The sequence below is a fragment of the Doryrhamphus excisus genome, chromosome 22 (assembly GCF_030265055.1).
Source record: "Doryrhamphus excisus isolate RoL2022-K1 chromosome 22, RoL_Dexc_1.0, whole genome shotgun sequence".
Classification (NCBI taxonomy): Eukaryota; Metazoa; Chordata; class Actinopteri; order Syngnathiformes; family Syngnathidae; genus Doryrhamphus; species Doryrhamphus excisus.
Genome location: NC_080487.1, coordinates 4,692,508 through 4,715,087, shown reverse-complemented (window position 1 = coordinate 4,715,087; position 22,580 = coordinate 4,692,508). Strand labels below are relative to the sequence as shown.

Genomic DNA, 22,580 nt, shown 5'->3' with positions numbered 1-22,580 from the left:
AGCTCGAGCTTGACTAGATAGGACAGCGCTAGCCTGACGAGGTAGGACAGCTCTAGCTTGACTAGATAGGACAGTGCTAGCCTGACTAGATAGGACGGCTCTAGCTTGACTAGATAGGACAGCTCTCGCCTGACTAGATAGGACAGCTCTAGCTTGACTAGATAGGACAGCTCTAGTTTGACTAGATAGAACAGCGCTAGCCTGACTAGATAGGGCAGCTTTAGCTTGACTAGATAGGACAGCACTAGCCATACTAGATAGGGCAGCTTTAGCTTGACTAGATAGGACAGCTCTAGTGAATTGATAAAGCCTGCTCAGAATGATTGTGCTTACCTTTTCTCACGCAGTTTGACTTTTATTTGAGAAAACCAGAAGGCTGCCAAGACATTAGCAAATGGTGAGTCACTTTGCACGTGTTTTCATTCGGTATGACCCTAATTTATTGTTCTCACTGCCTCTTTATCAACTCACTTGTGTCACCCTCACCTTGACCTGCTCTTCTGAACTACTGTTGTATACCAGGAACAGTGTGAGTTTAGGCCCGTGGTGAACTTTTGAACTTGGCAGAGTATGTTGGAGGGCAATAGGCAGTCAGGCAAATCTGCACACTGTAATCCCTACTGACTCTGACAGCGGTGACAAAGAGGATTTCCACAGACAACTGCCATTGTTCCACCAAGCTCCCGGTATAATGTGGCGTAAATGTGTAAATCCTCCCTGTACAAACAATGTCACGGCCATTAAGATATTTGCCAAAGATCATATGTTAAGTACATCAGCACAAACGTGTCACATTCAGTATCTGGCTTAAAGCAACATAAGTAGTATGTTTACCTTCAAATAACAGCTTCTAAATCATTGAGCTGAGTTTCAAAGCCACAGCAATGCGGCTAATTTATGGCTAGATTCTAAGCTGGTGACATTTCCATCCATTTTCCTCTGCTTATCCGGGTCGGGGACGCGGGGGGAGCAGTCTCAGTACAGAAGCCCAGACTTCCCGGTCCCCGGCCACCTCCTCCAGCTCCACCAGGAGGACACCAAGGCGTTCCAAGGCCAGCTGTGAGACATTATCCCTTCCAGCATGTCCTAGGTCTGCGCCGGGGCCTTTTCCCGGCTGGGTATGCCCGGAACACCTCACCAGGGAGGCGTCCGGGATGCATCCGGCCTTGATGCGAAGGAGAAGCGGCTTTACACTGAGCCCCTCCCGGATGACCGAGCTCCTCACCCTATCTCTTAGGGTGAGTCCAGCTACCCTACGGAGGAACCTCATTTCAGCCGCCTGTATCCGCCATCTCATTCCTTCGGTCATGACCTAAAGCTCATGACCACAGTTGAGGGTGGGAACATACGTAGATCCACCGCGATTTTCACCACGACGGTCCGGTACAGCGACCGCAGTACTGCCGAGGCTGCGCCGATCCGTCTGTCAACCTCCCTCACTCGTGAACAAGACCCCGAGATACTTAAACTCCTCCATCTAATGGCAGGACCTCACTCCCAACCCGAAGGGAGCACTCCACCCTTTTCCGACTGAGAACCATGGCCTCTGGTTTGGAGGTACTGAGTCTCATCCCAGACGCTTCACACTCAGATGCAAACCATCCCAGTAAACACTGAGAGGAGATCCTAAGGCCCTCGAATCGGACTCCCTCAACACCTTGACTGCACCCTCCGGTCACCCCTCTTTTGGCAGACCACCCCGGTCTGCCAATCCAAAGGTACTGTTCCACGCAATGTTGAAAAGACATGCCAGTGGTGACATTTCCTTTCATAATATATAACAGTATAACAACATAACATTCTGACTCACAATGTCATCTTTAATAACAACACTGCCACCACTCGTAGCATATGGTACTAGTTAGCATCTTCGGAACTTAAGAAAGTCTTTCAAATGGGGAGGAGAAGATGGACAAAGACGCCAAAAATGTACCACTTCCACACAGAATGGGAAGAGAACATTCATTCATCATGTCGAACGTGTCATGACTGACTTAAGTTAAGGTCGTGTAATGAAAGTCACGAACATTACTGACCAGAATCCTACATTTGTAGTCCGTTGTAATTCTATCATTCATTACGTTACATTTTATTGTGTAGTGAATACATGCCAACCAGCGCAAGCACACCTCTCTGTTGTGACGGCGTAGTTCACACATAGTGGCAAATAGTGATTAACTGTGATTAATTCATTTGAAAACTGTGATTCATTTCATCACAATCATTGTTTGATAGCAAATGGTGTTTTATTGACATACACAAACACAAGCCGAGCAGTAAAAAACACAACCTCTGTGCTTATCTAACTCGACCAAGGAAAGCAACTTGGCTTAATTTCAGTTTTGTCAGTGCATGTGTTGGTCACGCTATCTTCCTGCGATAAGATGTTAAAAATGTGGGGCTGTTTCTGAACGAAAGAAGACTCGTATCTGATCAACAACAGAATCCTGACACTGATCAGCAGGGCGGCAACACTTTGAACACCATAACTTCGTTTCAACACACTGACTCATATCAGCTGTGATCGCAGACACAGTGCCGTGCCCCTCGTGCAAAGAAAGGAAAGCCGGGGTCAGTACTTTGGTAAATATACACAGAGAACACACAGCCACATGCTAATTAAGATCGTTAGAACGGTAACATCACAATAGCGCTTTACATTTGAACTTGATAAGGTGATGGTCAGTGCCAAGGAGGTGGAGAGGGGGATCCGTCAACACAATGGACTTGGAAATAAGAAATTATCTAGACGGGCAACTGAGGAGGTCTGAAACTCCAGTTCAGCCACACTGGTTTCACTGGTTTTGACTGATATGCTTCAACTTGGTGCCACTGGCGGTCATTGGCCGTTTGTAATAACACAGTCAAGAGATCGGGAAGACCTGGTTTCCAATCTCCATTTGGATGTCTCTGTGTGGAGTTTGGTTAGAGGAAAAAATATATAATATTAGAGAATAAAGTGGAAATATTATGGGAATAAAGTCATAATTTACAAGAAGGTTGAAATATCTTTTCTTTTTCGCCTTTATGACAAAGCTTCTTGAAATATACTGTATGTAACGTTGAAGCATATCTACATGTGTTACTACATAAAATATCAAAATTAGCAAAGCCAAGTTAACAAGATGGGGAAATATGATCTTGTTGATTAAAACATATGCTAATTTTAAAATACAGTCCACGCAGATGAGGTCACAGTGGCAATTCTGTGATAAAGAAGCATTAAAAAAAAGTATAAAAAAGAACCCCGCCCCCCTTGGTGCTGACCTCTACCTGACCTTGTGAACTTGTCAACAGCCAACTCTCAGCTTTCCAATTATGAATAATCACAGTGAGACACTAACTACCATGCTAACGATCCCATTAGCATCTCTTATCGAGTGCTCCTATTAGTCCACAGCAGGTTCCAGGGAGGGCGAGCAGACACCCTCATAATGCGGTTTGGGGAATTAACGCTCCAATTGACTTAGAATGACTCCTCCATTACAGACACCAGAAGTTGATTGACTTTCGGTGGCCTTGGTCATCTGATAGGAAACTTTACATTGAATAAGCACCACCACTGAGGAGACAAACGAACCTTCACTTGATAAGATTGTCCCTGGTTTTCTTCAGAGCGGTTGACAATGCTTGGTCAAATGACCACACATCCAGTTTAGGTCAAAATGATCCATCACTGGGCTCATTTTGCATTAGAGCAGGGGGTCTCAAACACGCGGCACGCGGGCCAAATGTGGCCCGCAGGACACGAGTTTGAGGCCCCCGCCTTGATATGAAAGTTTAATGTTAGTGCGGCCCGCGCAAGTTTGATATGGATGCTATATGGTATCATGTACCCAGAAAAAAATATTACGTTTGATTAATGTTCATGTTAAAGGTTAAATAACTGTTAATAGTTATCCTCCCTATCCGTGTGGAAGTGGTAAGTTTTTGGCTATTTAAGTTTAAAGGAAATAACTTGAAGGCTACCGTTTAGGTCACTAGCTCTCTAGTTTGCGAGTTAGCATGTGTCTCAAGACCCTGCAGTTGCGCAATATGTTATAAATAAAAAGAGTATAAATGTGACTATAGTCGTGTTTTGTCATGTCTACAGGGCTCTAATAATGCTTTGTTCATTTTAATCTGAAAAAAATAATTTGTCTACCCACCAACTATATGTGGTTTCTTACGTTTTTATTATTTGCCGTTTTATTATTATTATTATATTTATTTATTACTGATTGATTTTCTTTATTCTTGATCTGTTTATTTATTTTTCATCTTATTTTGTGTAGAAAAATAAAAATTAAGATATTTGAGAACAGTGGAATGTTTTATCAGAGCTTTTCTTGTAGAAAATCGGAACCAAAGCAAAGTTTATTAATTTTTTTGTTTTTAATAAATGTGTTTTTTTGGAAAACCTGATGTGGCCCAGTCTCACCCAGACCCTAGCTTCAGTGGCCCCCAAGTAAATTGACTTTGAGACCCCTGCATTAGAGTAATCCCTCATTTATCACCTTTATTGATGTAAAGTCAATTTCCACATAAATGCATAAATGAAATATTTTTGTCAAATACAATATTAGAGCCCTCTACGCATGAAATAACACCCCTGCTGCCACATTTAGATTTGTATTACCCAATATAGCATATATATATAATCAGAGAAAATACAACTCCGGCAACTCCTCGCCAATGGATGAGGTTTGAGAGCAATTTTAATGCCATTATAAACAGCCTCCAGGGGGCAGAATTGCATCATGAGAGGAAGGAGAAACACACCCGACAAGCAGAGGAAGCCCTTGCATCAAAGCAGCTGTTACATATTGTAGGGAAGTTTTAACACATGCACACGCATATATATATATATATGCAAAGAAATAGTAATTATGATTTTTTTGTGCTGTTCATGTTGTGGTATAGTTGTGTCAATACAGTATTTGACAAAATACAAAAAATATCACTAGAAATGTTCTCCCTTTTATAGTCAGAAACTGATATTTTCCTGAAACGTACCTATGTTCTACTGCTGATTACTAAAGAACGGGAAAGGTACAAACAAACTTTTTTCTGATGAAAGACGTCAGTCTATGATTCCATGTTTATATAGCTATACTGCACAATATTGAATGAGTTAATAGCGATAATAAAACTGGACTGATACTTTTTTCTTTTCTTTTCTTGTGTGTGAGTACTTCAACATAAAAACGGCGGCTTTAGTAACAATTAAAAAAACTATTTCACTTGCAATGCACTTACAATGATTTACTTTGGAGCATGTCCAGGACTTAGTGCTTAATTCACATGAAGATACTTCCAAGGCTCTTTCACACAATGTTGTAAATTCACTACAATAGTCACAAATTTTGACAAAAATGGCCTTGGCCCTGCAAATTTTTGTGTCCACCGGGTGATGAGGAACAATGGAAGGAAGCAGACTTTCTTTAGAGTGAGTGTTGGAGGCAAAGTTCAGAAAAGTTCATTCACATCATTCGAGGGCCGGACCACCAGGGATAGGATGGCTGGACATAAAGGTGTCAGCTGCAATTTACTATCACAATTTGGGCATTAGGCTGAAACTCTTATCCAGAATCACTTACAATAAGTACAAGAGTTCAACATCGGTGGATCCAATCATTGCAAAAAGCACAGTAATAAACAAGGGCCACGGACAAGAGCACAATGCTAGGTAGTCGTCATGGAGTGGAGGGAGGCTAGGCGTAAATCAGAATGGCACCAGAAAGAAAAACAACTTGAGAATGAGGCCAAAGTGAGGATGCCATTGGCCTGGATGGCTCTCTAGCCAACGGAGAGAATCTTTACAAATACAATAGTACTTAAGAAGGTGTATTTACCATGGTTGTATATACTGTACAAACATATAGTTCAGTATAGGATAGCTTAGGACTATAAGACCTCAACACTTGACCAGTTCATTAGTGGCATTTGAGGGATAATAAGTGATCTTTACGTGATAGAAATCCACCAGCACCTGACGCTAGCTCAGGCACTGATGTCATGAAACCGGCCTTGTTCGTCTGTAGAGCAGAACTTAACAACTTGCTAGACGTACACAAAAACACGGCGGCATGCAGGGTTCAGGAAAAAAAGCGAATGGTATTATGAAAGTAGTATAGTAAAATAAAATAATAAAATAAAATAAGGTACGGGCGGCACGGTGGACTAGTGGTTAGCGCGCAGACCTCACAGCAAGGAGACCTGGGTTCAATTCCACCCGCGGCCATCTCTGGGTACTACGGTTTCCTCCCACATTCCAAAAACATGCTAGGTTAATTGGCGACTCCAAATTGTCCATAGGTATGAATGTGAGTGTGAATGGTTGTTTGTCTATATGTGCCCTGTGATTGGCTGGCGACCAGTCCAGGGTGTACACCGCCTCCCGCCCGAAGACAGCTGGGATAGGCTCCAGCACCCCCATGACCCTCGTGAGGAAAAAGCGGTAGAAAATGAATGAATGAATGATATATTGCCATCTGGGCTGCATGGTGGTCGAGTGTTTAGCGCGCAGACTTCACAGCTAGGAGACCAAGGTTCAATTCTACCCTGGGCCATCTCCGGGTACTCCAGTTTCCTCCCACATCCCAAAAACATGCTAGGTTAATTGGCGACTCCAAATTGTCCATAGGTATGAATGTGAGTGTGAATGGTTGTTTGTCTATATGTGCCCTGTGATTGGCTGGCGACCAGTCCAGGGTGTACACCGCCTCCCGCCCGAAGACAGCTGGGATAGGCTCCAGCACCCCCCGTGACCCTCGTGAGGAAAAGCGGTAGAAAATGAATGAATGAATGAAGGTACGGGCGGCACGGCGGTCTAGTGGTTAGCGCGCAGACCTCACAGCTAGGAGACCTGGGTTTAAATTCCACCCTCGGCCATCTCTGTGTGGAGTTTGCATGTTCTCCCTGTGCATGCGTGGGTTTCCTCCCACATTCCAAAAACATGCTAGGTTAATTGGCCACTCCAAATTGTCCATAGGTATGAATGTGAGTGTGAATGGTTGTTTGTCTATATGTGCCCTGTGATTGGCTTGCCACCAGTCCAGGGTGTACCCCGCCTCTCGCCCGAAGACAACCGGGATAGGCTCCAGCACCCCCCGTGACCCTCGTGAGGAAAAGCGGTAGAAAATGAATGAATGAATGAAAATAAGGTACAAATAGCAAATACAGTAGAGGTGTGTTTAACGATGTGTTCTGAAGGTGGTTTGAACATGCACCGAGAAATATCGTGGGACGTCACGGATTGAAGTTCACAACGCCCTTCAACTTGGAATGCTGTGTCATCACATGCCTTGTCAGTCTTTGTCAACGTTTAGCTTGACTGGTGGATCGGTTATGCTATCATACGAGTAAATGTTAGCGATTGACATCAAAACCTCCAATACCAGATCTTTCAGCTCTAAAATCCACTCTCAAAGCTAACTCAGAGGACTTCAGTCACGGTGGGATTGCTAATGCCGTGACCTATGCAATGCTCACATAAACACTCATGTTATAATTGTTTTTTTTTTCATGAAGGGATGTTGCTGTTTTGGTGTGAGCCCGCATTACATAGCCTGATGTACACTGTATATCCATGCTGCAGTCCACTGTCTGCTCTACCACTGCAGGACTGTATTGGTTCAGTGGCCTGAAACTGAACGGATCAGCCTGAACTCTATTTCACCCTCTGTCTGCTCATCTGCCAGGGTCATCAGCCCCTCTGCTTTGCTTTGCCTCCTTCTATGGATTCCAGATTTCTCCCCTATTTTCTTTCTACTCAACTTATTGATAATGGAATGTTTGGTGTTCGGACCACCCAACCTCCGGGCACATAGGTTAAATATCAAACATGGACTCGAGGTGATGTCAAACTATAACGTCAACGTCTGTCTTTAGGCATTCCATATGAGCATTCCATTCAAGTCTGATTCCGATAAAAAAGACTGTCTCGCCAATTATAGTCATTCTAGTCAAAAGACCACTACCACACAGCATGGGAGGAGAACTTTTGTGGCTCTATCAGGTCAGACATGGCTGACTTCATGACTTCATGCAGTGTTAAGGTAATGTAATATAAGCTAATGTCTCAATGTATTCAATCATCACTGCCACCTAGTGACCAGAATACTTCATATCACTTGTATTTTTACAGATTTGGACTAATAATAGACAATAGTCTGCTATAGACGGGCAGCCATCTTTTATATACTTACTGTATGAGAGCCAGGGAGCGATAATCCAACAGCAATATTGTGACTGGACTGTACCAACTTTTACAGGTCAACTTAATTCTTAATTTCACCTTCTCTAATCTTATCAGCGCTGTTCTAACGCGTCCAAATTTCCCTTCGATGCGTAACCGCCTTTGCTCAACCACTTCCTGGTTGCCGTGCAACATGTATTTTGATGGGAAAGATGCAGGCTGAGTTCTTATAAAATACACTTCTGCCACCTTGTGGTTGTTTTTTGGGGGGAGGGGGGCTTAAAAGTGCTCCAAACGTGCCGTCTTCTATTGGGGAGTTGCATCATTGTGGAAAAAACCCATAAAAAATAAAAATATAAAACATTTACAATATAAATTTAAATCTGATAAATGCACACTGGAAGATTCGGGCCACATTTAAAAAAAAAATCTGAGATTTCAAGGATGGGGGCGGGGGGCAATGTGACCTTTGTCCTTGGGCAAAGGTTATATTACAACTTTTCTTGTAAATTTACAACTTTCAATTTGTCCACATTGTCCACATTGCAACATGTTGGCAGCCTCACAATATCCAGACTTTCCTGTTCATTAAATGTCGCTCATTTGCGTGCTGTACAATCCTAATTTGAATCAGTGACACATTGTACACCTTCACACATAACTACCTGCGTTCATAACGAAATGCTGAAAAAAGTTTCTTAAAAAGTTAACCTTTTTGACCACAAAGCCTGATTTTTTCAGTGCATTATTAAATTAAATAGTAACACTGTGTAGATTTAATTGAGCTCATTAATTTGTTTTCACTAATAAATCAAATCCACTCACAGTTTAACAAGCTAAAACCTAAACCTGAAATTTAATGAATAATAACATGACATGATAAAATGTGATTATCACTAAGATTATCAAATCTACTTAACTTTTGCTAATAATTCATGGAACAATCAAGCAAGAAAAAATGTGAAGGCTTAAGTGAAGGCATATTTAGATCTTCCTTTTAAAGCGTCAGACCACTCCACACTCCGATTCCTCCATTTACAAAGCCGTACTTGATGAAGTCAGGATTGTACTTACGTAAAAATGTAGTCTTTTGGGGGGTACTGGCACCACTTTTGTCTTCATTTTTTCGTTTTAAAAAACTTCGCCATTGTTAGTTGTAGTTGAATTTCTTCTGATTTTCTGTGAGCTTGTTAAACAACCGACTGACACATTACCGCCACCATTTGGTCGGAAGCTGCACTGCAACTGAGTGCCTCATAGATAACATACAATGGTTAAGAATCACTGATCTAAAAACGTGTTTGAACAAAAGAAAATGAAAAATTACTTCATAGATAATTGATGAAGAAGATGAAATGACATTTCCACAAAATGTTTTTATTATTAAATTAAAATCCAACACAATATAGCACTTAAATAAGTTGAAGATAGAAAAGTTATATAAGCGACTCTACATATGTACAAGATCCTAAAGATACACCTCTGAACTGATTAGTGTTCCAACATCTGAATAGTGCCTCATGTTTAGTTTAATCTTATATTTAAAAAAAAACTATGTACAAATCCACTGTAATAGAAAATATTCACAGTATGTACACATACATTTACAATGAGCAATCCAACCTTTGAGGGGGTTCCTAGGAACACACGAGTGCTTCCAAAATTGTAGCTTTGAGGTAAAAAAAAAAAGAGATTATCTGCGGCTCAGCGACGACTACTCGTCTAGTTTTGAACATAGTGGGTAAACTTGGTTGGCAGATTGTCCACAGGATAAACGGTCGGTCCCGTTTTCATCATGGGGGGCCCGTTTAAAAGTGTACAGTGACACTTGGTGACCACTTCCACCAGGAAGATCTTCAGCAGGACCTTGGCGAACTCCTTCCCGACGCACATACGTGAGCCCCCGCCGAAAGGGATGTACTGGAACCTGGATGAGTTGCTGGAGGATTTTGTCATGAAGCGTTCGGGCTGGAAGTCCTCCTTGTTGGGGAAGATATCGGCCACGTCGTGGGTGTCGCAGATACTGTAGATGACATTCCAGCCTTTGGGAATTTGATAGCCCTGAAACGGAGACATGGGATGAGGAGTCTGGGCGGATGAGTTTGGAGTTTCGATTCAACTTACGTTGAGTTCGAAAGTCTTCAGCGCTACTCTGAAACCTCCAGGGACAGGAGGGTTAATCCTTAGCGTCTCTTTAATGACACATCCAGTGTACTTCAGTTGCTCCAAAGACTCGATGTTCAGACTCTGGAGTTGCATTCCTTCCTCCTCCTGCACACAAAAAGGGGGCGGGACGAGTGTGAGAATGAAGAATGGTCCGATGAGAAGATACGGACACATGACGATGAACCTTCTACAACATTACCCTGTCAGTCAGCTCCTGCCGGAGTTTGTCCACCACTTCAGGGTTCAGGCCCAGGAACATAATAAGAGAGGTGGCCGTGCTGGCGGTGGTTTCATGGCCCCCAAACAGCAGTTCTGTAGCAGACTCCTTAATAGCCTGAAGAACGGTCATGTTAGCACGCTGTAGCGTAGCAAAGCTAACCGTGACATGAATCAAGCATTATTACCTGCATGCTGAAGGGCTCGCCGTTCTTCCTGCAGCTGTCTATGAGCTGCTGTAGAGCATCTCCATGTTTGGACTCCTTCTCCGAGTCTTGGATCTTCTTCTTGATGTTCTCCTCTATCTTGGAGTGGATGAAGTTTCTAGCTTTCAGACCCTGGAGGACAGAATAAGAGTTAGAATGAGCAGCCTCATCACCCTACAAGGTCACGGGACAGTGTTCTTCTTACCCTGTACAGGCCGCTGAAGGGGACATCGATCGGCAGCGAAAACAAATTCTTGATCATTTCCTCAAACGCTTCGACCAACTGCTGCTCGTCAGTTCGAATCTGCTCCGGTTCGAAGCCAAGCAGGATCCTCATGGCAATGCGGAACATCAGTCGCTTCATCTCCGGGTAGACCAGCACACAGGAGTCCCTCGCCAGCCAGTCTTTGACTGCAGCTCTCACCTCCTCCTGGATGACCGGGATGTAGAGTTCTAGCGCTTCCCTGGAGAAGGCTCGCATGATGGCCTGGGGGACGCGGATGGAGGTTACAACCGTCAAACGATGAGCGGCAAGAAAACCCTTCAATATTTTTGGATTAGGTCGGTTGAATGAGCTTACAGTAAACATCTAAAATGGTTTCTTCAGCGTCTGGACACGTCAAACTAAACTCATTTGTCTTCATGAAGTCAAAAGTATACAATGAATATAATATAATTTTACACACAATGATTGGCCTAAACGTTATTTGTCATATATTTATTGGAAAATGGCAGCCTTATGTGATATTTAAAAACAATTCATGTTTCATTCATTTAGATTTTTTTTTCAAATTTGTTTTCCAATGTATGCATGTATTTTACTTTATTTTATTTTACATTTAACTATTTTTTAAAACCTAAAAATAATGAAAAAAAATAGGTAAGATGGTTTTAAACTTTTTTTAAGTAACAACAAAAATAAATTGTGAGTGAAAACTGTCCATTTATTTGAGTTGTGACTTTCAACAACACAACATTGTTAACCATTTCAAATAATAATATAATATAATACAGAATTACAAGTGGCAATTATCAATTTACCATTTCAGAAAGTAAAATAATTAGAATAAATTAGGTTAAATTGGTTGAAAGTTAATCAATAATTTATATATTTTTAACATGATATAATTCATATAATTCAACAACAATAATAATATTAATGTAATAAGGTTTCACAATGAATGAATAAAAACTATCCGCCCCAACAGTACCTTTTTCTTGGTTTTGTGCTGCGCTCCGTGCACGTTTGACAGCGTGTCCGAGCCCAGGATGGTGCGCACAGACGCGGGCCACTGCACGGACACCAGCTTGTGCTCCCCCAGGAGAATCTGCCTGACGTTGTCGCCTCCCGTGACGCGCACGGTGGGGTTCCCAAACAGGTGAGTCCGGTAAATGTAGCCGTACTTCTGGCGCTTCATGCGCAGAAACTTTCTCCTCTGCGCGCGGGCACCCCGAGGAAGGCACAAGGGGAACGTGAAGTGAGCGTCTCGGTGGTACGCATGCGTACTGATGGAAGGTTTGGTCTGTCGCTTACCTGCAGGATGAGTTGCAGCGTCTCCCCGAAGAAAGGCAAGCCCATGGATCCGGGAGGGAGCGGGCTGGGGCAGCTCGGGTCTCTGCCGCGGGTCATGTAAACTTCCCACAGCTTGACGGCCACCAGAAAGAGTAAAACGGGCAGCACTATGGTGCACAGGAAGGTGGCCAGCAGCGTGCTCAGAGCCATGTTGGAATATGCAGCGTCCTCCTTAGCAGCTCAGGTGGACGTCGGTCGACCAAAAGTGAGGGTCCCGGCTCCTCTTTCGGCGCCTTTTATAGGCGAAGCGAGGACTCAGCCTGTCACCTTCTCCTCCCGCAGATAAATTAGTTCACGCAAAGTTCATCTTTAATTGTGGGTGTCGCTGGGACCCGCCCCCGGCCTGTCCTGGCTGGCTGGCTGGCTGGCGTCACCATTTGTTCCATCTTTTAATCCTTACCTCCTGTTGCACGCAGACAATCCTTGGCGGATTTTACTGAGAAAAGGTGATGATTCCCTGCGAGACTTCCCCCAAGACGTCCTTTTGTTGGAAATAAGGCAGCTAGTTTACACTCTCATTAGCTTGGCTTGAAGGCGAGGTGAGCTGCATTCAAGAGCAAAACGTCTTTTCGGAAACGAGGAGCTCTGTAGTGTTAAAAAATAGAGTTTAAAAAGTATAGCATTGTCATAATATGCCCTAATTGCCCTCGGACTCATTAAATATATGAACAATTTCATGCTGCCATGTGGGTCGTATTATTGAGATGGCAATATTGCTGTTACGTTACACACACAGTCATCATCCTGTCATATTGCATGTCTTTGTATATTAACTCAATAAATAGCAGCCATTTTTAAAAGACAACCCCTTCAGTAGATGATTTGGACTGATCTTTCAAGGCACAATTAATATTGTCTTCTCTGGCTATATAAACATGGAACTCAACAAAAGAAAGATTGAAAAAAATAACTTTGTTATTGCTTTAGTATTCAGCAGTAGAACATAGGTAGGTTTCAGTAAAATATCAGTTCCCAACTAAAACAGTATTTTGTGAAAAGATAACTTGCTTTGACACAATATTTAATGCTTTTGTGACAGCTCAACTATCTAGACAACTATACCAACATAAAATATTCCAAAAGGTTTATACATCAAAATGCTTTATTTGGAAATATAACACCATGAACGACTTCAAATGTCTACATTTGGAACTAAACTACACGTGTGTGCATGTGTTACAATTTCCATATATTCCTTAACCTGCACACTACACTCCTCCATGCTACCTCACTTCCTCCTTCCTCATGTGGGGTTTTACTGTCCACGTGATCAATACCCAAACTTGCTCTGAAGTGAAATGCATTGGTGGGGAGTCGCATCATCACCTCTTTGGGCGTCAAATATATATTTATATATATACCTATATATGTATATGTGTGTGTATATGTATGTATGTGTATATATACATATATATGACAGCGTGATGACTGCACAGATGTTCAATGGCGAGTAAGATGGTCATGCAAGCGCTGGGGTCTTTTTTCAGCTTCCAGGAATTGCGTATAGATCCTTGCAGCATGGGGCCGTGCATTACCATGCTGCAACATGGAGGCGATGGTCGTGGATGACCGGCACGGGCAATGGGACTCAGGATCTCGTCATGTTACCTCTGTGCTTTGAAAGCGCCATCAATAAAATGCACCTGTGAGTGTTGTGAATGACATATACTACACAGTACATATTAACCCGACCTTATGTTCTAACAGAGATATGTGCATAATTGTGTATAATTATATGTGTATAATTTCTTCCTAATCTTCAGAAAGACTTTAACTTTAACTATAAAATGATATCTCTTTTTGTGCGGGTTCAACCGTAGGTCAGTGGCGGCAGACACACGCTTGCATGTATGCACGCGAGTGGGAGGGGCTATAACACCGCATGGAAGGTAAACAGGAGCACACAGAAAACCATCACATTCTCAGTCTGTATTTGGAATCACTTCTATTTATGATAACACCTGCATGTGTCCATACGTACTGTGTGTGTGTGTGGGGGGGGGGGGGGGGGGGGGTAATCGGTCAGTAGTGAGACAGGCTGCTTTTACAATGACTCATTTCATGCACGGATCTGTCTGTTCTGGCATGCTGTGTGTTTTCATTGAAGGGGTCACAGAGTGTGAAGGTGCGGCACACTCATTGGAGATTTAAGATATAAGCAAGGGGTCCAAACGTTTTTGCCACAGTGGACCGTATCGTGAAAATTAAAGCATACAAGCGCAATGTTGACATGTTGGAAAGCAACACGTGCAGATATGCTCAGATATCCATCCATCCATCCATGCATCCTTTTATAAACTGCCTATTTTTCATTAATATTTCAACATTGTGTTACATTGTGTTATTCTCCTAAAATTACCACTTTAATATTTGGCCTTTATTCTTGTAAAATTACTGCAGATTTTCCCATTTTTGCTTTTGTTCTTGCAAAATGATTTGTTGTCTTTAAAATATGCTGTGGACAGCACTTTGGACCCCCGAAGGGTGTGAGGCAAGGGGGTCCAAATATTTTCCACTAAGGGCTGCAAAAGATCAATTGATGCACGAGTCATATAGCGCATATTTTACATATATGGAAATATGCTTATTAGAAGTAGATACCAGATTGGAGGATTATGAGAAATTGAGCACATGCACTCACACCTGATCAGTACATCATATACCATTTGATACAATCAAACTTTAAAATACTAGTTCAGGGGTTTTCAAAGTCTAACATTGTGCAACCAATATGGTTTTAAAACATTCAGCAACTTTCCATCCATGCATTTTTTCCTCTTAACTGGGTCAGCCCATATCTCTCAGCTGCTTGAAGAGTACCACAAGGCATCCAAGGTCTGTGAGACTTTTTCAACTTGGCGGACCCTCAAACCTCTGGTGTTCCACCATCTGGTTCAGGGTTTGCGACCATGACTGGCACAGACCAACTACCTTGATACCTCAGTACTGATTATGGCCCATTTGGACTTGATATCCCTTGATATGCCCTTTGAGTTGAAGACTCGATGAGTGGTAGACACTGCCAAAAGGTTCCCAGGACACCATCACGATATGTTTGGGTCTGCCAGGTCTGTCCGGCATTCTCACCCGTCATCTCATCCAACTCATCAGTAGGTGGGGGTCAGCTGACAGCTCAGCCCTTTTCTTCACCAGTGTGTCCAAAAACATGGTAACGTTCCATGTCCTAAGAACCGGATTTGGCCGCCAAAGACCAGGTCGACCGCCCTCAACCACCACCCAACATGCAAGGTTTTGGGCCCGGTGGACCCCACGAGTGAAGGCCCAGTCACCGGACGCTGACTTATGAGCCACTGCCCCAGGTCTGGCTCCAGGATGCGATGTCCCACATGCGGTTTCTCTCGTGTGATTTTCCCTTAGCTATAATGTACTGTAGCTTGGGGGATTTTCAAAGTCTAACATTGGGACTTTTGCGTCATCAAACAGTCTTTGTCGCCATCCAGTGGACTGTAGATGTAGCCACAGGTTTCAATGTCTTATACTTGCCAAATACACCCCATCTTGTGCCCCCCCCGTGGTGCTCTGATTGGCCCCTCGGGATGTGCGCCTCAGATTTCAAAATGGTTTGTCATAAAATAACAATTTTACCGATATTACTGCGGATTGTTTCGAGGGTTTCCAGCGGTGATGTTGTAGCTGCGGAGTTTTTCTCATCACAACGTGAACATGTGAAACGGGATTCTGCAGTTCCAGTGTGATAAAGCAGGAGAGAGGGAGGGGGTGAAAGGGAGTTCAAGTGTAGAGCATAAAATTCGGTTGTGTTTACAGCTCCGTACTACGACATACCGCTTAGTAGCAGACTCACTGGGACACCTGAGGATAAAATCAACATTCGCTGTTGCTGTGGCCATAAAAACACACTTTAATTGCACGCGTAAGTCACGATTCAACATGATTTTTAAAGAAAAATCTCGCTTTACCTGTTCATATCACATTATGCCATAAAAGCAAGTATGAAAAAAATGCATAAGCAAAGATAACAACATGCAATAAGCAAAGGCGGGTGGTGGATTGCACCTTGCTCATCAAGATATCGCACAATGCAGGAAAACAAATACTTAAATAGTAGAAAATTACAATACCACCTCGCACTTTTGGTGACTACTCACAGCCGGTAGGAACATCGATCAACCAGTAACATGAATGCCTCCACCAGTGTCAATTCTTCAAGTCAAATTTCTTCACAACCCAGTATAGCGACTGCATTACTGCATCCCTAGCTCGTTAACTGAGGAAAGACCTCACCCCCAATCCACCTTTTCTGATTGAGAACCATGACCAACCATTTGGAGGTACTGAGACTCATTCCGTTCCAGTAAAAGCTGAAGATCACAGCCAAAGTGAGGCCATCAGGACCACTTCATCTGCAAATAGCTGAGAGGGGATTCTAAGACGCAGACTGTACATCTTCAATGACTTAGTTTGCCTAGAAAGACTTCCCATAAAAATATCGAACAGAACCGTTGGTAAAGGGCAACGTCAATTTGTGGGATGTGAACATTTCAAAACACACCTGCATTGTTTTGTGACTCGGTTAACTAAAAGTTTGTTTGTCATTGTACTTTTCTTCTTATAATTTATGTTAAAATCTTCTTTCGCTTGACCTTGTGGATCCAATCTTGTGTATAGTATCAAGAGTTTGGTGTCTAGAATCGTAGAAATCACACCTTAATATAAAGACCGAGATAGAAGCAGGACTTCAACCAGCAATCTCTGTGACACATTAGAAGTAACTGCACTAGCCAGGTAATAATTCAACCGGAGAAACACCCAAGGCCTTGACAGGTCCACGCCTAATGAAGCCTCACACACACACACACACAGCTGTTAAACGTGTTTACCGCCGCCAGCAAACCAACAGCCGCTCATTCATGCACACACAATCAGTACAAGAACCAATCAATGGCCGTGTGTATGCATGTTTGTAGTTTGTATCACCGCCCTCAGCTCCATGTGCTGCTGAACTGCTGGTGACCCTGACATTTATGTGAACTCTCAAACAAGTTCACTGTCCTTCTGTCTGGCTCTCGCTCTGTCACACACACACACACATGCACACACACACTTCAAAGTGCACTTCAGAACTATTACTTTATGGAGGAAGGTGATTACAATTCATCTATTCACCTTTCTCATATGTAAATAATAATCTAATAATAATAATTTATTTTGTATATTTCTGCTGTGGTATACTACTTTGGCAAATACTTTCAACAACGGTAGCAAATCAGAACTTGAACCATTAACACTTTCACTTTTGACCATCTCCTTACACTGAAAGCACAAAACCGTGTCAAGTAGTCATTTTCAGATAAGGAATAAATTAACCAGGAATGGTAAATGTAACAGATACAGTAGTGTTTGCCCCCTTCCCGACGTCTAATTTGTTTGCACATTTAAATGTTTCATGTCATCAAACAAATGTAAATATTAGTCAAATAATACTCTTTGTAAAGACACGCAACCATTTAAACCATGCAAAAATGAGATGCTGCCTACAAATTAGCTGCACCACTGTATGTAACAAAGTAGCGGCTCATGCTGGAGTCTATCCCAGCTGTCTTCGGGCGAGAGGCGGGGTACACCCTGGACTGGTGGCCAGCCAATCACAGGGCACATATAGACAAACAACCATTCACACTCACATTCATACCTATGGACAATTTGGAGTGGCCAATTAACCTAGCATGTTTTTGGAATGTGGGAGGAAACCGGAGTACCCGGAGAAAACCCATGCATGCACGGGGAGAACATGCAAACTCCACACAGAGACGGCCGAGGGTGGAATTGAACCCTGGTCTCCTAGCCGTGCCGCCCTCATGTGGATCAGTGCTTATCAATTATTTGAATAATTTCTGTCATACCCCCTAAGGGACAGAAATGTTTTCAATGCTGTTTCCATCCACTTTCTCCTCTTGTGACTGCAGAGTATTGGGCTCCTGTTGCTCCACTGAGACAACATCCAGTTCACCTCAACTTCTCTTCCTGACATCCTTGCATAAGACCTTCTTTTATCGCTTATTCTTTTGTTTACTTCTGTCTCTGTTGTCCCGTGCCGCCCTGATTCCTGGGACTCCTCTTTGATTCCTGGAGCCCTTCCTCCTGTTCACGAGCTTGTCTTCTCTTGCAAGGAATTCCGTTGTGCTGGTGATGGCTTTGATTCACTTGTTGTCTGGCTTGCTAGCGCCAGCTGTAAATCGTTGATTTTCAACAAAACAGTACCTCGACCCCAGACGATTTTCAAGCTGAGTGTAGCAGCAAGTGACGACATAACTGGAAACAGGAAAAGCACCAAAATAATGCAAAACTCCAATAACAGTTTGGAGCTGCAGTTACTTTGTGGACTTTTGATGACAACCAGTCGGCATTAACGTTTTGAACACAGACATGATAATACCAGTAAGCAATGTTAATTTTGACATTACAAGTGCCTCAGGGTGTGGTTCTAACTGTGAAAGATGCAGAATCTCATCACAATATTACATAACTGCATTTGATTAGTACATATTTTTTCCAACAAGTCCAAACAGTGTTTGGAGGTCAACCAGCAGAAAGCAGATAGTCGTATGATCCAATTATGGTACATTTTATGTATCTTTTCTACCTGAATTAACAGAAAAGGGGGATTTGGCAAGAAGGATAAACCAAATATGTGTTATGAATGCATGGTTGGCTTGAATTAGCCTGTTCTGCACATTTCAAAACAGGTTTACAAAGTTGTTACGGTCACTTCAAGTGGAGCTAAGTGTTGGCATGACATGAATGTCCGCAAAATGTGAATGTTTCCCTGGTATCTGTGATTTTATTTTATTTTTAGCCTTACATCATTATGAAATATCTTAAGAGCTGTTATTTTGAAAGGCTACATCAACATGAAATAGTTGGTGAGTGACAAATAGAGTGGTGGACCATCGGTATGATTCCCTCTGTATTAGATGAACATACAATATGTTAACCATGTAATCCTATTAGGCAAAACTTGTGGTTTTACTTTCCAAAGCTGCTCATAAAAAGCATCTGGCAACAACCTTCTTGTGGTATTGGAGATATTTGGATGCTCTGATGTGAAAGCACCGCACAGGAGTGGTTTCCTGAGAGCGAGCACACTAGCTAGTTGGCTTCCTCAACCTTGAGTGAACAACAATGAAAGAGTGTTAACGGGCTTGAAACTGATGGTGGTGTTAAAACCATCACTTTTATGGTAAATGTTTTGTACACAAAGACACGCTGGACTGACATATTAGGTCCCGAGACAATGAGCATGTTCACAATGTATGTTCAATACAAACAATAACAATCATTTGATTAAAAATCACATTTTAAAAAGTTTGCATCTCCAAATGTACAGTCGTGGCCTAACCTCTTGAGAATGAGACAAGTAGTTTTTTTAGTTTTCACTCACTTTGTTGCTTCAGTGTTGTCAGATGTTACTGTATGTGCCCTTCTTGACACCAGGCCATTTCCCAAAAGTCTGTGTGACCAGATGCACTGAGACCTGCCTGCCTGCCGGCTACCATTCCTGAGTACTGCACTGGTGGTGCCCCCATTCCCACAGCTAAATCAACGTTCAGAGTCAGTCCAGATGCTTGCATTTCATGAGCGCCCTGAAGCCTTCTTCACAACAGTCGAACCTCTCTCCCTGAAGTTCTTAATGATGTGATGAACGGTTGGTTTAGGTGCCATCCGACTAGCAGTAATATCCCCTCGCCTGTGAAGCCCCTACGTGATAATCAATGATGACTGCATGTGTTTCCTTGCAGGTAACCATGGTTAACAGAGGAAAATTAAAGATTTCAAGCACCATGCAAAAGTTATTCTCACTCAATCAGGATGCCAACACTCTCACCTACATTAACCAGAGAAAGACTAACATGATGTCAGCTGCTCCTTTTGTGGCAGGGCTGAAATGCAGTGGAAATGTTTTTTTGGGAGGAAGTTCATTTTCATAGCAAAGAGGAACTTTTATCTTATTTCTCTTCATAATATGCTGAAGTGTCTGCCAATTGCCAATCATAAAAAATGAGGCAGTAGACTTTATGTAAATTAATATCTGTGTCATTCTTAAAACATATGGCCATGACTGTACTATAAATAGATACAAACTTGGCCATTTAAATCAACAAAGATTTAAAAAAAAGACTTACATGTTGCAAAAGTAAAAAGGCAAATGTTTAAATATCAAACCCTGAAGAGATAAGGATGTTATCATCGCCGTAGTTATATTAAAGCTAGACAACAACTCTAAGAAATATGAGATTAGATCAGCAATGATTATTATTGAAGACTTTCCTCTTGTATCCCTGAATGGTTCCAGAAACAAAGCAAAACATACAACTAAAAAGGACATCTGTATATAGTTACTTGTCGATCTGGTGATGTGTTCGGTTACTGAAAAGCCTGTAAAATCCAACATGTTCAGTGGCTTTAGGCAGACAGTAACGTCATTGGAGCTGGAGCTTTAATCATTGCACATCCACACATATACAAAAAAAAGCTCATTTGTCTTATTATCACAGCCATTCAAAATTATTTGCAGATTTTTCACGGTTCCATTACACAGTTAATTTTTTTGTGCTCTGTATTGTATTTACACAGAGTATTCAGTCATGTACAGTATAAGACAATTTGATGTTGCGTATGTTGTATTAGGAGTCTGTTCCCTGCACACCTTGTAACTTGTATTGCTGCGCCTTTGTGCGTCGTATGTACAGGTATCATGCACACTTAGATTCAGCATTATTTGGACAGTTCGGAGTTTTTAGGATTCTGCAAATAATCTTAATATGATATGGTCCAAATATAAAAAATATGGTTATGTACATTTTCCAAATACGATCAATCCCTTGAAAATTGAGGTACTAAACTTCAGTCATTCATAAATGGTAAACATCATATTTGGTGAGACCTCTTAAATTAAAGCCGCCCTTTTTTTGAATGGTTAATTTCAAATCCATTGTGGTTATACAAACTCGGTAGCCATCCAAATAGCTCTGGGCCGTATTTGTATTGGTATGTCATTGGTTGGAAACGTTGGCCTGAATGGGCAGTTTCAGTGTGCTAGCCAGTCACACACGACCTTAGGAAGACATGCCACTGACCAGACTCCTCAGTTGTTTGACAACAGTCTCTATCAGCTTCTGTTTGTCTCTGTCGTTCTTCCTGAACTGAGAGAAGATGTTGTTCTTCTTACTGGTGTCCTTCATCCTTGGGAGAGCAAGAGGCAGAGGCAGTTGGTAAAAGGTTTCATTTGCTGGGTATTACAATGTGATTTTAATTTCTTATCAATTATTATGCCTAGTTCAGCTTTTGGCTGTTTTTTGGAGATAAATAAGACCTCACACAGGTGAATGTAGACTATAGAAACACAGAATGGTTAAAGAGCTGCACCTACCCTCTGTAAACTCTGGCAGCACAACAGAGAGGGAGAAAAGATACAGTATATAAGACGATTTCACACAATCACTCCTACAGATACTAGCACTTGTGAGATTGGAAATAAACAAGGGATGACTGTATCTCACAAAGGTGAGTATACCCTTCATACTGTATGTCAGCAAACTTTTTATAATATATTCTCAAGGGATAACACCTGGAACAAAACTCAACATAAAGCCATGATTGCCTAGTATTGCCCCTAAAGAAGAAATGCTAAGATAAAATGGTTGCTGAAATGTGAAGGGTGTACTCCCTTTAGTGTCAGATGCACTCACTTCTCAAGTAAAGCCAGCGCTGTGGCCGGGTTCACTCGGAGGTACTTGGAGGTCGGCTGGCCGTAGTCTGCAAGGTAAGTTGACCAGTCCCATACCATGAACAGGTCCAGGAGCTAGAAGCCACAAACGTATACACACACAAAAAAAAGAAACTTAATCACTGACTTCTCCTGGAAGAGGTCTGAAACAAACAAAACAGGAAGTTCAGGATTGTCCATGGCTGACTTTTATGACGACATGTGAATATGAGTGTGATTGTCTGGAGATCATGTAAAGTGAAGTCATGGCAGTCCGATGATCGACGACAAGGAGTCGTCTCTGCAGCCAAGCTCCACCCACCATGTGTGGTGAAAAGTCATACTTCACATCATGCATCTGTTTCATGTACGCCTGAAAGTCCTTCAATAAATTACCCCAGAAGAGTGTCGCCTAACCATAACCATCTCTTCACTGTGCTATCTTCATCATACACACCAAGTACGTCTTTTTATTAAGTCTGACCAAATGGAGTT

At 42.3% G+C, this 22,580-nt stretch overlaps 2 protein-coding genes across 3 annotated transcripts in view; both read right to left on the bottom strand.

Annotated features, from left to right (window-relative positions):
• Positions 1–9,549: 9,549 nt before the first annotated feature.
• On the bottom strand, positions 9,550–13,135 carry LOC131109509 (cytochrome P450 26A1). Its single transcript, XM_058061623.1, has 7 exons — positions 12,302–13,135; positions 11,979–12,203; positions 10,973–11,254; positions 10,750–10,899; positions 10,545–10,679; positions 10,304–10,450; positions 9,550–10,240 (listed from the first exon to the last, which is right to left on the bottom strand). The coding sequence occupies exons 1-7, from the start codon at positions 12,488–12,490 to the stop codon at positions 9,902–9,904; spliced, it is 1,467 nt and encodes a 488-aa protein (XP_057917606.1). The 5' UTR covers positions 12,491–13,135; the 3' UTR covers positions 9,550–9,901.
• Positions 13,136–13,598: 463 nt separating this feature from the next.
• The window catches only part of exoc6 (exocyst complex component 6), a 28,990-nt gene continuing 20,008 nt past the window's right edge, over positions 13,599–22,580 (bottom strand). For both annotated transcript variants that reach the window (XM_058061620.1, XM_058061621.1), the window contains 2 exons: positions 22,069–22,181; positions 13,599–21,562 (listed from right to left, as the gene is read on the bottom strand). In XM_058061620.1, the coding sequence (XP_057917603.1) occupies positions 21,436–21,562; positions 22,069–22,181 (240 nt within the window). In that variant the 3' untranslated portion in view covers positions 13,599–21,435. The remainder of the gene's footprint in view (positions 21,563–22,068; positions 22,182–22,580) is intronic.

Bases quoted from the DNA above. Each gene is read 5' to 3' on its own strand.
- LOC131109509 (XM_058061623.1), bottom strand. From the start codon at position 12,490: ATGGCTCTGAGCACGCTGCTGGCCACCTTCCTGTGCACCATAGTGCTG. The intron at 10,680-10,749 runs GTAATAATGCTT...ACCGTTCTTCAG, and splicing joins GCGAGCCCTTCAGCATGCAG to GCTATTAAGGAGTCTGCTAC. The intron at 10,451-10,544 runs GTAATGTTGTAG...TTTTGTGTGCAG, and splicing joins GGCAGGAGCTGACTGACAGG to GAGGAGGAAGGAATGCAACT.